This window comes from Montipora capricornis, chromosome 4 (genome assembly GCF_036669925.1).
Source record: "Montipora capricornis isolate CH-2021 chromosome 4, ASM3666992v2, whole genome shotgun sequence".
Lineage (NCBI taxonomy): Eukaryota > Metazoa > Cnidaria > Anthozoa > Scleractinia > Acroporidae > Montipora > Montipora capricornis.
Genome location: NC_090886.1, coordinates 19910834 through 19926265, shown reverse-complemented (window position 1 = coordinate 19926265; position 15432 = coordinate 19910834). Strand labels below are relative to the sequence as shown.

The 15432-nt window shown below is 37.4% G+C and overlaps 1 protein-coding gene across 5 annotated transcripts in view; it reads left to right on the top strand.

Annotated features, from left to right (window-relative positions):
* LOC138045730 (major vault protein-like) overlaps positions 1-15432 on the top strand; it is a 44927-nt gene that overhangs the window by 17713 nt on the left and 11782 nt on the right. For 3 of the 5 annotated variants that reach the window (XM_068892323.1, XM_068892326.1, XM_068892325.1), the window contains exons 9-12: positions 1095-1226; positions 6651-6957; positions 9872-9970; positions 14238-14349. In XM_068892323.1, the coding sequence (XP_068748424.1) occupies positions 1095-1226; positions 6651-6957; positions 9872-9970; positions 14238-14349 (650 nt within the window). The remainder of the gene's footprint in view (positions 1-1094; positions 1227-6650; positions 6958-9871; positions 9971-14237; positions 14350-15432) is intronic. The other 2 variants (XM_068892327.1, XM_068892328.1) reach the window with 1 other exon arrangement.

Here is a 15432-nt window from a genome sequence, read left to right as displayed (position 1 = left end):
AGTTTTGTTTTTTTCAATTAGTTGTATTTTTTCTTTCGTACTTTGCCTTTGTCAAAGAGGCCGGCTTTTTCCCGGCGTAGGGAAATCAATAGTTTTGTGCTCTTTGTTGTAGCTTGTTGTCCACGTCACAAGTTTGTCCTCGCATGGATAATAGAAGTTCTCGAGTCCTGCAATGAAATAAAATTTGTTTATGAATATCTTCACAAGGCACTTCAGAAAAAGGAATCTTCCTTTCAACCAAAACAATGCACAAAATATATTTATAATACTCACCACAAGTCTGCGATGAACTTGCTGCCATTTTTTAACGCGTACAAATTTTCCCGCGTTCCGCGCAGAACTGAGCGGCCCTACTCAATGAGCTTGGCCAGTTTGGCCAGAACCAGTTCTGCCAGTTCTCAGAACTCGTGCGTTCCATTTACGGACGGACCAGTCCGACCGGCCAGTTCTTACAAATGGTAAGCGCCCTTAGTATCACCCAACTAGTCGGACAGAAAAGGCAATAATAAAGTTAGCAAATGCAAGTTGAAGAATATTTATTTGGGAATAAAACGAAAGAAAGCGTCACACTTTTTCGCTACTCGAGGACTATTACTAATAGTCCTCTAGTAGTGTAGCCAATCAAAATGCAGGATTTTCATTAGTCCACTAGTTGGGTGATACTAAAAGCCATTAACTGGTCTCCCAGGAAGTGTGTGAGATTATGGCATTTATTTTGATACCCCCCTTATTGCCAAGGATTTATTTGTTCAGATTTCAACAATAAAACATTTATCATTTATCATAAAAAATCCCTGTTACATACTGTAGTCAGGAATTCATCTGTTAAAATCCCGGTGATGTCTGTCACAAGTTAAATTCATCAGCCCTACTCTTCCCTTCTACCTAATTATCATGCCCTGTCCAGACTTGGATAATTGCTAAATGTGCATTCATGAAGTCACTGGATTATCAAATAAGGGTTGTTGACAGAAAGTGTATGAACCTAATGAACTAACTAAATACAAGTTTTGTGACAAACCCCCTGTGTATCATATGAACATCTATCTATTACAAATATATTGATTGCTGAGCATTTTTATTTGTCAACTCAGGGAGAGAAGTCCTTCTTCCTTCTTCCTGGGGAGAAACTTGAGCAAGGAATTCAAAATGTGTTTATCCTTGGGGAGGATGAAGGAGTGATTTTAAAAGCAAATGAAGCTTTTATTGATGTTGATGAAAAGGAGGTAATTACAGTTAACATTTTTGTTTAAAATGTTTGGCTTACTGTATTGGCAAATTTCAGGGGTGCCCAACGAAAATTGTTTCCAAAATGCATAGTACGAAAAAACCTTACAAGAAAACGCTAATAAAACAGTTTTTGAGTTTTTTAATGTTGCTGGGGAAAAAAGGTGTTTCTCACTCTCAGGATGATTATGAGCAAAATTCCAGCTCCCAGCTAGATAGTGAGGAAAAATCCCAGCCAGCCGACTTTGAGTCACTGTTGCCCAGCCGACAAAGAATCTCGTGAATCTAAACCGCTCGTCAAACCGGTCAAAACAGGTTTTTTTTCTCAACATGCGAGAAGTTGAACCAGCGGCAAGCTTCTCATGAACGAGGTCTCCCCCAGTTTCTCTTTTCATCCAGCCAGCAAGGGTTGAAATGCTAAAAATATTTAAAGTTTCCCAGAGAAAAAATATCAAATTAATAACTTGCCAGCCAGATGAAATTCCACTGCGGAACAGATATTTTGCAGAACACCTTCGTTGGGTGCCCCTGAAATTTATCAATAAATATATCATAAATTTGTGCTAGAAAGGTATAGTTGCTTGAGCCTATGTACCTAACAAACTTCAAGGGCTCGTACATTGTAGGACTGAAGTTTTGGGTCACGGTGGGTCCAGTAGGGTGATTCAACCAAACTGCGGTGATATAATGCATTTTAACTTGACGTTTTAAGTCAAGTCAAGTTAAAATGGCCGAAAAACAAGAGTATTTGTGATTCAACCAAGAATATTCCAGTCTCGCAATGGGAAGCAGAGTTTCTGGTTTTCTATGAACGTCTGACCCTGGTGTAGAATCTGGTAGCCACTAAAGCATTACACTCTTTTGTAGATATATGGAGAGTTAAAAACCCACAAACTAAAAGTTTTACCTGGAGTCAACAATTTCCGCCGATATTTTGTCGCCTGGATTATTGGTTGATCTCTAACAATTTACACGACTGGGTCAAAGCCACAAATATAATCCCCGCCATCAGAACTGACCATTCTGCTATATATTTAGAATTTGGGAACGTGGACAAAGAGGCCAAGGGTCCTGGGTTCTGGAAGATGAACACCTCCATATTGGAGGATGATGAGTACATTGATGACCTTACAAAAATGGTACCAATTTGGATCACGGAAGGCCGAAAAGAACTTTCAGACCACCGTAACATTTGGGACTGGATAAAATATAACATAAGAGCTCATGCTATAAAATATTCCAAAAAGAAGGCAAAGGAGAGAAACGAAAGAGGATCAAAACTTGAAAAAGAATATACTGAAGCGAAACAGGTTTTCGAAACGAACCCCAATGATTCGAATGGCGACAATTTAAATGCGGCTAAGGATAAGCTCGAATCATTTTATGATGAAAAAGTCAACGGAATAATAATCCGTGCCCGAGCACGATGGCATGAACACGGCGAGAAAAGTACCAAATACTTCCTAAACTTAGAAAAAAGAAATCATGTAAAAAAGCATATAAGGAAACTAGTAATAAGCGGCGTCGTAAAGACAGATCCCTATGACATTCTTCAAGAACAAAAACGTTTTTATCGAGAGTTATACAAAAGTTCAAATAGTGATGCGGAAAACCGTCAGAACATTGTAAAGTTTCTAGAGAATTTGAATATACCTCAATTAACCGAAGAACAAAAGTTGACCTGCGAAGACAAAATTTCAGGTGAGGAATGTTACAATATCCTCGAAAGCTTTCAAACCAACAAAACTCCTGGGAATGACGGAATTCCTATAGAATTCTACAAAGTGTTCTGGCCTTTAATAAGCGATCCTTTTCTTAAATGCGTGAACGAAAGCTTTGAAAAAGGTGAAATGTCTTGTTCTCAAAAACAAGCGGTAATTACTCTAATAGAAAAAAAAGGAAAAGATCGTTCATATATTGAGAACTGGCGTCCAATCTCTCTCGTAAACGTTGACACAAAAATTATGTCTAAAGTGATCGCCACTAGAATTAAAAATGTTCTTCCAAACATTATACACCATAACCAAACTGGATACGTGAAAGACCGATATATCGGCGAAACAATTAGATCAGTTTTCGATATTATGGATTTCACTGCAAAAGAAAGTATCCCGGGACTAATGATATTTATTGATTTTGAAAAGGCATTTGATAGCGTAGAATGGGAATTTCTTCTCTATTGTTTGAAATCCTTCAATTTTGGCCCTAATTTTATCCATTGGGTCCAAACGTTCTACAGAAAAATACAAAGCTGTGTGATAAACAACGGACTTTCATCTGAATACTTTAATCTTGAACGTGGGGTACGGCAGGGGGACCCGCTCTCTCCTTACCTCTTTGTAGTTACTATAGAAACATTAGCAATTGCGATTCGACAAAATAAGGATATTAAAGGTATCTCTATTGGGAATGAGGACACAAAAATTCTTCAATACGCAGATTATACGACAGCAATACTTGCCGACACAAGCTCTGCTATTGCTCTTTTTAGGTTGTTAGATGAATTCAAGATTGTCTCTGGCTTAAAAATTAATTGTTCCAAAACGGAAGCTATGTGGATAGGTTCTTCAAGGAACTGTAAAGCACAGCCTTTTGGAATTAAATGGCCTAACGAACCGATAAAAGCTTTAGGAATTTATTACACGTATGATCAAAAATTGCTTCTTGAAAAGAATTTCATAGAAAGATTAGACAGTATTAAAAACCTGACTAGAATTTGGTCCTCTAGAGGACTTTCTATTTATGGCAAAATTACACTTATCAAATCTCTATTAATTCCGAAATTTGTTTATGTGTCATCTTTATTACCTACCCCAAAAGAATTTGTAAGTCAGTTAAACCAGTTATTATTTCAATTCTTATGGAATGGTCCTGATAAAGTCACACGCAAATCGGCGATAAATGAATACTCCAACGGAGGATTAAAGATGATTGATCTTGATAGCATGATAATATCGCTTCGATTGGCATGGCTAAAAAGAATAGCTAGCTCAAATGATGGCACCTGGAAAAGGTATTTGACACATCATCTAGAACACTTTGGCGGTCTTTTCTTGTTTCATTGCAATTATGATGTTAGTATCCTTCCACTGAATATTTCTCTATTCTATCTAGAATTACTGCAGTGGTGGTCGGAATTTAGAGATACGTTCTCTTCAGAAAAAGACTGGCGTTATATTCTTTGGAATAACAAACAAATACTCATTAATAATAAAACAGTTTATTATAAAAGCTATTTCGAAGCTGGTGTAGTTCATATCAGTGATCTATCCTTTGACTTAAATAACAAAGATTCCTTTTCCTTGGTTTCTAACAGGATTTCTAAAACTAATTTTTTAGTTTGGGCAGGTCTTCGGCACTCCATTCCTTCCATTTTAAAAAATTGTACTCATAAATTAACAACAGATGAATTCTCTCTTAAAATTGACGATAATATATTTGATGTCACAAAGAAGAAATCTAAAGACTATTATACTTTACTTGTAAGCAGAAAGGCTCTTTTTCCAACTATTGTAAACAAGCTGCAAAATGAATTTCATTTCACACTCGAGGAAGTTAAACAAATTTTCATGATCCCGCATAGTGTTGCTCTTGAAGCATATGTTAAGGCATTTCAATACAAAATTCTTAACTCCATTCTCTATACTAATGCTAAACTTTACAAAATTGGCTTTAAATTGAATGACTCGTGTTCATTTTGTTCATCTGAACCAGAAACGCTATATCACTTTCTATATCTCTGTCCTTTCTCGATAGATTTTTGGCGTGACTTCGAAGTATTCTGGCACCAACTTTTAAAGGAAAACATTCGACTTTCGTTGCAAGATATTTTAGTTGGAATGATACGACAAAACTCCCCTTCTGCTAAGCTTCTAAACTATCTAATTATGATTGGGAAATTGTACTTGTGGGATTGTAGAAGAAGTCAAATTCTTCCGAATATATACGGATTTAAAAAGAAAATTGCTGTTAAATATGAAACAGAAAAATATATTAGTCTGCACAGTAAAAAAACAAAGGATTTCTTTGAAGCTAAATGGATAGTGTCGTCTCTTGCAAATGCTTAACTATTTAAAGGTTTTAATATGCATCCACTTTCTGTATATAATTAATATATTATTTACATTATACTTTGTAAACATTTCTAGTTTGTTTGAATTTTGTGATAATAATAATATCAGTGTTAATTTGTTGTATTATATTATTATTAGTAGTAATATTAGTTATATTAGTTGTAACATTATAATTATGTAGGTAAGTTAATAATTTGCTGTATTAATATCTTCAATTTGTTTCAATAAATAAAGTTGTGTAAAAAAAAAAAAAAAAAAAAAAAATTACACTCTTTTGTTGGCCTGGACCATTTTGTGTATGTGGCTACAAGAACCACCTTTATGTGCACTCATCTTTTTGGAAATTTGGAAGGAAAGATGGAATTAATTGAACTCAAAAAGAGTACTATCTGCCTGGAATTACCTTGGGGGCTAGACTCTGACAAACAACACCATAAAAGTATAATATTACCCCCTAGCTGAAAAGCCCAACAGGAATGGCCAATAAAATTAACGCCCCCTTACCTCTTCCGGGAGCCGTCTTTAATATTCCGGAATAATGTTTCTGATAAGCGTATTTTGTTATTTGACACGTCCACGTGACTTAGGTTAGGTTTCGTATGTATTCGTCATATGTTAGCTTTGGTAGCGAGTCACACATTGTGCGTGTGTATGCTAAGATGTCACTCCCATCAGATTCCTTAATTTTACTTTTAAGTCCCAGCTTCATGATAGGAATTGCCAAAGTAACGCCACTTTTGGCTGAGATAATTAAACTTAAAATTAAATGATAGCAATATGCGAAGATGCTTGTTGTCACTGTCATTTAAGACATGGGAATTGTTGTCTGTTAATAATTTCGCACTCTTGATCATAACATGCTAAAAATTTATAATTTATTCCAGTCAAAAACATTTGTTTCGTGCTCCGGAAGCATAATAAAAGTTAAAAAGTTTTACAAACTCGGAGCTAAAAGTTAAAACTTGTGAAATATTTCGTCCGTTTTTTCAACCGGACTTCATCAGTCAATGATATGAATGTTAAAAAGATGAATTTTAAAAAAGGGTTTTAACGCCTCTTGGGGGTTAGAATTGTGTCATAGATAGCTGCTAATTCGTAACCATTGTCTCTGTTTAACGCCGGTTTCGTAAGTTTAATTTGAATAGCTTCTTTTATCCTGCGTTTGAAGGTGTTAACTTCGGTTGATAGTACTTTTGTCTTATTTGGGTCCACCGAGTGGCCCTCCAGGCGACAATGCTCGTGAATAGCTGATGAAGTTCTTGATTGGTGTTCTTTCACTCTGATTTCCAGAGAGCGGGCCGTTTCGCCAACGTACTCCTTTTATAATTATTCCAATTTCTCTGTCCTCAGAAAGAGGTAAAAAGACGGCCTGGTGACCGTTGGATGATCCGTGGCCCCAGTGAATATGTCCCGCCTGTAGAGGTGGAAGTTGTTGCTCGTAGGAAAGCAATTCCTCTTGATGAAAATGAAGGCATCTATGTTCGTGACATCAAGACCGGGCGAGTGAGAGCCGTGTGTGGTCAGACATATATGCTGACTCAAGATGAGGAGCTGTGGCAGAAGGAGTTGCCACCAACCGTTGAACAGTTGCTAGCTGGAGGAAAGGATCCACTGGCTGACAGAGGCACTAGAAATGTTGTTGTACCAGAAATATCAAGTAAGGCCTAACAATGTACAAAAAATTAGAATCCATTGTAACTGAAAAACTAGACCCTCCGTGAGGGTACACTGGGTTGCCTGTGGTACGTGCACCGTTCCAGACAATTTTTTCAAGTTGGGGGGTCATTAAGACCATTTAAGGGGTCACCCAGAAGTCATACCAGCAGAGGCCCTTTGGCTCACAGGTTCTCGAACGTCCGTTCGACGAAAAAAATCTGTTCTTGCGTAATATGTAGCTCTAACAGTGCACGATATTGTTTTGGTATTGTCTATCATTGTAGTGCCATGGTAGAAGCCTTCGGTAAATAGCCTGAGAAGACATGTGGTTACTAGGAAAGTACTGAACCCTGAAAGATTGAAGAAAATAAATGGAAAGTGAGAAACATTGGCTTCTGGGCTGACATGTTGATAAACTTCTTTTCACCACAAGTTTAAGCGTGCCCTCTGAGCATCTGACAGCTTTGTAATACTAAAATTTACTAAAGTTAAGCTCTCTCCGGCGGGATTAGTGTCTGGATGGGTGACCAAAAACGTATACGCCTTCGCAAAACAGAAGCATTGGACCGAAAATACTATTAACGCTAACAAATGCGAACTTAGCAAGGTACAGATTTTGTTAGCTTGCTTTATGCAAAAACAGATATTGATGCAAAAGTAAATAAATATTGTTACACTTTTAAGAAAGAGCAGAAGGAAGTTTCCAGGACGGTCGCTCGAGAAATAACATATTTACGACATGAAAACAACATTAATTTTGAACCGTGAATATAGAATATAAACAGTTACGATCAGCGACAAACATTTTGGGAGATTTTTGTTACGTTCAATTTTGTTATTGTACGTTTTGGCTGCACAAATAAATCGCAAAATCGAAAGTGACATCGCCGGAATTCAGCGGGCGCCGTGATTACCAGTAAGTTACCGCGGCATCTGTGTCAAATGATGGCAAGTTTGACAATAAATGAGCGAATTCAAAACAAAGATCACAATCGCCCACCATTGTTTCTACAAAGTCAAAAACTTACTCTCCAAGACGAGGTTATTTATCACCAGGTAATTCCATAATTTTGGAAATAGCAGCTACTTTATTATTCACCGGCGTCACAATTTTTTGCTGATTTTGGGGCTCATTTTGTTGAAACTCGAGCACGCTTCCAACGGACCTGTTTATTTTCATGAAACCTTTCCTGCTTACAGAGTTATACTAAAAATATCCTCCCGTATCACGTTTCAACCTTAAGCTCGAAAATTCAATACACAACATGATATTATAATTCACAAAGGCAGAAAATATCACAGAATCCTTTTCCAGCGAAACATTTTATTGAAACAAACAACATAAAATGCACTAAAACGCCATTCGCGTTGCAATGACTTTCCATTGCTGGTTAACGAGAATAACAAACTCACGAGGCAGAATGTATATTTATATTTAATTAAGTTAGCACAACACAAAAACGCTAACCTCATTTTGACACGAAAATGCTTTACTATTGCCATAAAAACTATCCAGTTAAGCTCGCATATTATAAAACATGATGAATTCATAAAGGCCACCTTTTCCAGCGAACAATTTTTTGAAACAAATAACATATTTGCTCTTAGAGGCGAAAACCTCTTCCTATTTCATTGCGTGCGTGAAGACAAGAAACTCAATCGTGTCAAATTACCATGTACTTCAGGTTCAAACCCTTTCCTGAAGAACATTTTCCTTGAATAACAAGAAAATGCTTTACTATTGCCATAAAAACTATCCAGCACACATATCATAAAACATGATGAATTCATAAAGGCCACCTTTTCCAGCGAACAATTTTTCGAAACAAACAACATATTTGCTATTATTGCGTGCGTGAAGAGAAAAAACTCAATCGTGTCAAATATGCGCAATATTACAAACTAAAATTTCAGGATCAAACCGTTTCCTTGAATAATGAAGCACAAAATAGACGACAAGCTTTCTTTCAAATAATTCTTGGCTGTCACATTTCCAATTTTTTTTACCTGAAGACTGTGCAGAGTTGATCACAGATCCACTTTTGGTGTTCGATTCGTTCTCTGTCTTTGTTGAACCCATAAGTTACCAGATAATTTTCCATTTGGTTTCAGTGTTCTACATAACAGCACACTTGGTAAATATTATTTTAGAAATGCAGCTCACTTTGATTTCTGCTCGACGGGCGACAGATTGTTGTCGAAGTCCATTACTCGTCGCTTTTGAGATTCCAGGTGTTGGTTTTCACCGCCTGCGTAGTTTATCCAACTGACTTTCCATTATTGAGCTCCATAAGGGTATATTTTGTTTAAGGATCCAGTAAAAGGCCATTCGCGTTACATGACTTTCGACGCCATTGCAGGCTAAGTTAATGATTCTACTGTGTCCACCAGAGAAATCTACGCAGTTCCACTACCCTCTCGATCCTAAGAAAATACGCGCAGAAGGCTCTATGCACAAAGATACCACTTACCAGGGGAGTGACAAGCAAGACTTTTACCGACACGGAAGGAAAAAAAAATAACACCGAACAAATGCCATCCATTTTTGGACTGGGATTGCCATACGGCAACCCAGTAATGATATGAACTTTTTATGTTCATCTTAGTTATTCACTCAGGTTTAACACCATGGCCAAATATGTGCTGTACATTACCTGCCAGTAACACATAACTTTCCCTTGCTTTACAGATCACATTACACCGTGCACAGCAAAATTCGATTTCTTATGCTTTCACTTTAGCAGAGCTTGCAGACTTTTTCTGTCTTCTTTTTTTTTTTAATGAGGCTTTCCCTTTTATGCCTACAGCTGTACCAACTATTGTAATTAAATTACATTCTAAATGCGAACGTTTTGTTTAACAAGCGTGAGACTCGCTATATCAAATAGTGTTTTGAAATAGTTTCTGTTGTGCAGGTTTTCCAGCCCTACAGCAGATGTCCACTTCATGGGATGAATTTCAGGCTTCAGCACAAGTCAATCTGTCTCCACCTGTACCTCCCCGTGCAGTAAGACGTGAGAAAAAGATTGCTACTTATTGCTAATGACCCAGGTCCAGTTCAGTTCAAAAGAGGATTATACCAGTCAAGGGCACCCATGGCCAGAATTTTCTAAAATATTTTCCACAATGCTTAAAAGTTTACAGCTGCCCTACAAAACATTTATCTGTTCGGGTGTTTTAGGGGAATTTCAGGTCTGTAAAAAGTTCTAGGTTTCTTTTTTTGCAGCATCTGAAAGCTCTATCAATCCCCGGGTAGCAATCGTGACAGATCAGAAGTTTGCATTACGTTGTCGTCCTTTTCTGTCCGAAAATTTATGGGTGGTTTCTTTAAAATATGAATCTCAAACAAACTCCGGCGAAAATGATAAAAGCTATTTTTTTGGATGCCAGTGTAACAGGCAGCCCAGCGGTATAAAATTGCTTCCATTACAGGATTAAAAAAAGACGTAGAAAGAAGATTAGGGCAGCCTTCAACGGCTAAACAAAATAAACAATAAAATCGAGTTTTAAAAAAAGTTAGATATCGTTTTCACGGGGACTTCGCAGTGGTCTCCCATCCAAGTACTAACCCCATCCGAACGGGCTTAACTTTTGTAGACACTAGCATCAAATTTAAGGACGTTCGCGCGAAAATTTTCCCACATTGAAACTAGTCTCGGTAAGGTCATAAATAGCTTATTCCAAAAATGAAAAAAAATTGGGGTGTCACCGACTTTGTTTCGGAGAAAAAGGCTAGGGAAAAATGCCCTAATTTCGATAGATGGGTCATCATCACAAGATGTAGCTTCATCAATTCATCCGTCGAAAATCATAAAAATAATCTGTTGGAGTGAAAGTTTCTGTTCATAGAAATATAGGAGTGGGCTTTTTTAGATACCGGTAATTTCATGCCACTGGGGATGTCGTAAGCAGTAGAGTTAATCTTCAACGAGCGTTTTTGCAAGCGCTACCCGTTGTAACCACTTCCATTCTCAGGACACAAGGAAAGAAAAATTTAAACAAAGATAACTTCTTACTTTGTGTTTTTTTTTTTTCATTTCATCATATTTTGTAGATTGTAAGAAGAACAAGTGATTCATGTCTCATGTCTTAAAAAATAGGGGTCACTGATGATCTAAACAAGTAAAATCGATGTGACGTTGCGAAGCTCTTGGAAAATTTCGTTTGTCACGCTTTTGCGTGACCTGTCGGGGAAGGACTGGAACCCAAGACAGGATCGATCGATGAAAGGTTTTTGTAAAAAAAAAGACTTTCTCGAGCATAGCAACGAAGTTTCAAGCAAGCGTTATCTTTCTTTCGTTAGTGTTTTGTATCGTATCTCTGCATTGCCGTCATGCTCATCTTCTGGAGTGTGGTTTTTGTGAAATATAATCTCTGGCTGTTTCCACGTAGGTCCGCGCTATTCAAGTGCTCTATTTTCATTAAAGTAAAGGAAAAGAACTTCAAAAACATGCATGCATTTTGAACTAAGAAGTTCGTAACGTAAAAAAACATTTTAAAAAACCATTAAATTTACGAAACGTCGCTGACTAAAACTAACCGTCCTCGAGTTTTCAAAACTTTCAACCACTACTCGATTAGCGACGTTTTCCAGCCTCCGGTCCTTTCTCTTTAACGTTTTATGATGAATTGGAAATAAATGTGCCATTCTTTAGCCGACCTGGAAATTTTTCCCAGGCGTTTGTGTCGCCATAAGATCTTAACGTGTAATGCTTGAAGTGATGCGTGACGTATTACAGTCGCGTTACCTGCGCAGTAAAAGTTGAGCACAAACAATTAGCGCGAACGTCCTTCAATGGTATGTGATAGATCAAGTCAGTGACATTCGTCAACAAAAAATAAATCCAATCCTCCTAGTATATAAATATAGTACAGGAATCAAAGACGTGAAAAGAATATTAGAAAAAAGCCTTAAACAACCAAATACAATAGATATATATCAAATACAAAAAGACATAAACCGAAATTGCAGCGTTGAGACTGACTAAAGAGTTTTTAAAAAGTAAAACGTTTCGATCACTTCGGTGACCTTCATCAGTTACGTATGCAAATATGACTAAGGATGGCAAAATAGGCAAATTGGTGACAAATATGCATAACGCGTGTGCCAAGAAATGGTCTTTCTTGAGATTGCGGTACACACGTGGAAACTCAACGTGCTCGTTTGATTGAGTTCTCTTATTAGAATACCACGCTTCCAAAAACAACCGCTTGTGCCATTAGGGACAGATGTGAAGAATTGACACGTTTTCAAAATCAAAGCTGTGGCCAGTTTTTTGGGAATGTTTGGGCCGATCTGCAGTCAATATTCCAAGAAATCTTATCTTTTTATCCGGACATTCCTCAAAAAACTTTAGTAAAAGTAAATTCTGATAGTATTGCTGTGCTGATTGTTGAGGCCTCACAAGGGGAGGGAGGGGGGGGGGAGGGTGAATCTAAGTATCTCGTTTCCCATTAATTTTTGGCTCAAATATCTTCTATCCCGTTAATTCCTTTGGTTTGTATCTCTGTAATGCCAGTTCGGATTTTTGAACATCCCTTATCCCGTTAATTTTCCCCCAAAATATCCCGTATCCCTATAATTTTTTACATAAATATCCCGCATCCTGATAACCCCTAACAGAGGCTCGTTGTTTCCATTTGCAAATTTAGTAGCATTAATAAGAAGAGATAACCTCTATTTCTTTTTTTACAAAAAATAACACCTAGTTAAACACAGATTTATCTTTCTGGTAATCTTTCGCCATTTTGCGATGTTTACCCGTAGTTGTAGTTCACTGTAACTGGACAATTGGTGTTAACTGTTTGGGCATCCCATGGATACGCTCTTAGAAGCGTCTTGTTTATAAATCTTCAAATTGTATGCTGTTTCCAATCTGACAGTTGATTCTTACTCACGTAAAATTCTAGCGTCCGATTCTAGCACGTTCTAGCGTTCTTCAATGTGGTTTCGAAATTTCTACAAACTCTTCTGACTCTACTGCTTTTCCGAAATAGCTGGGAAATCTGTTCAGAAAAATGTCCAAAATTTTAGGGGTTATTTAAATGAGACCGGGACGAACTCAGACTTGTGTGAACTTGTTTTGCAGCGGTTTTCATGAAACCGGGACGATATGCTTAGTGCCTGGTTTTGGGACGAAATGATATATTTTGTCTAATAAATATATCGCTTACCCAAAAGCACACAGGCGTGAAATTTCTGGACCCAGTCTGAGATGTGTTGTCAACATTTCAATGAAACCGGTACGAACTCAGGCCGGTTCGAGAGTTACTTAAAGGCCGTTTACACGACAGAAAAATTTGGGTCCGGACCCGTCAAAAAAGCGGTACGGACCCATAACCTTTGCAAAGAAATGTGTGGAGTCCGATACGGACTCATGCCGGCCTCAGTTCGTCCCGGTCTCACGTGAATGAGTTCGAATATTCAAAATACCGAAATTACTCATTGGGTGTCCCTGACAAAATGACAATTTAACGTTTGACCGTCAAAAAAAATCGTTAAATGAGTTTTGGAATATATGAAATTTCAAATGAAGTGTGGAATGGACTTGAAGGCTTGAATTGGATTCCAGTTAGTCTCATCTGGCGTGGTAGCTCAGTAGAGCAGTGCAGCGAATCTTGTTTAATATTTAACAACATAAGTCTATCCTTAGGATAGTAGAAGTCTTTGTCAAAATTAAAGGTTTAAAATCTTGTGGAAACTCTTTTTGATCGGTAAATAAACTGAAATGTCTGTAATTTAAGCGGTTAATTTCTAGTAATGCAAGGTTAGCTTGATCGGGGTTTCAACAGCTGGTGAACTGTAAAAACCCTACTAAGTTAAAGCAGCCCATACAAATTAACTTTTAGTATTAGATCTGTTAGGTTTTGCCAACTCTACGATGTGTGCTCCATCTTTGATATACGACGTGCAATATATTTAAACTGCGAACATGACGAGACAGTTTTCAAGTAGTTATGAAGTAATTTAATCCAGACTTCAATGGAACTCGAACCCATAACCTTGTCATTTGATTGCATACAGCTCTAAAACGTAGCTATCAAGCCATCTCGAAGCTGGTCATTTGTAAAATCGTATGATATCCCAAAAGGAGCTAATAATGATTCGACGGAGAATACATGAAATAATGTACCGTTATTTAGACTGCGCACAAAAGAGCTCCACTTTGCAAGTGGTGAGTCCGAATCACATGGTTTCAGTGTTTGGTCTGGGATCCCCTTCTTGTTATACTGAAACTGGTCGTCGGGCTTTGTCATTTTCTTTGCCATTTTATTTTATAGCATCACGAGAACCGACAAGCAAGTTGGGCAGAAACAAAACAAGAGTTGTGACATTCCGAGTTCCTCATAATGCAGCAGTGCAAATATATGATTACAAAGAGAAGACAGCCAGGTATGTTGAACCATTGCCTCTGATTTATTTATTTATTTCTATTCACACCCCTATTCACACTTTTCCTACTAGGATTTTGTGGTCCCTGTGTCGAACATTTTGGCTGCCTTACACAAGAAATTTAAATACAGTAATTTTAAATAATTACTTTACTTAAAGCAAACATAACGAAGCTTTGATTGTGTGCATGCCGAGTAAAGTATATGGAGGAAGGCAAGTGCCATGTTTCATGTAAGCGAGAATCTCTAATTTAGACGGACAGCGGTGGATGGAGGCACGATACACTTCATTCTATTCTGTGCAACGCATATCCTGACAAGTGAATAGTGTTTTCCACGCCTTCCGATTTGCTAACTCATTTAGAATCAGTAAATTTTCTGTGAGGAAATGGATAATAATCGTATTCTGAGAATACTAGAAAACCGGCGGCAAACGATTTTTGCATTTTTCCAAACTTTAATTATTTAACGTTCACTACAGCTATCAGTCATAGAGGTAAGTAAGAACTGAATAATCGAATACAAGAAAAATCTTACCGCAAACCAAAACACAAATCTTCCTCTCTCTCTCTCTCTCTGCTATTCCTCCTTAAAATAATTGCTCACCTGTGGTGCAAAAGAATAGCCCATTTCCGAGTTGCTGTTTGCCTCAGTTTCAAAGCGAGTCCTGGTAGAACGGTGGTAGTATGGGGTGTATTTTCACGCAAATCAAACTCATTATCATTTTTATCACACATTATTCCATAAAGCTCATTTGCACAAATCTATACGCTTTATTTTCACATGTGGAAAAGGCTTATACAGCCAATCAGAATGGCGTACAGCTATTTCACATGTGGAAGTATAACCAATCAACGATAGCGTAAAGGCGTTTCCATGCCAATCACTCGTGCATCTCGTGCAAATCGTACTTTGTTATTGAATTAAATTAAATTTGCATTTGGTTCTATTGTTAGTGAGTTTTTGTTTCTAATTTGCGTTCAGAAAACTATTTTAATGAAAATTCTCGTCTTATGTGTAATAAACAGTTCACGACATAGAAAGTGCTTTGTACGGGGTTTTATTCACTCGTTGTTTGTGTCAA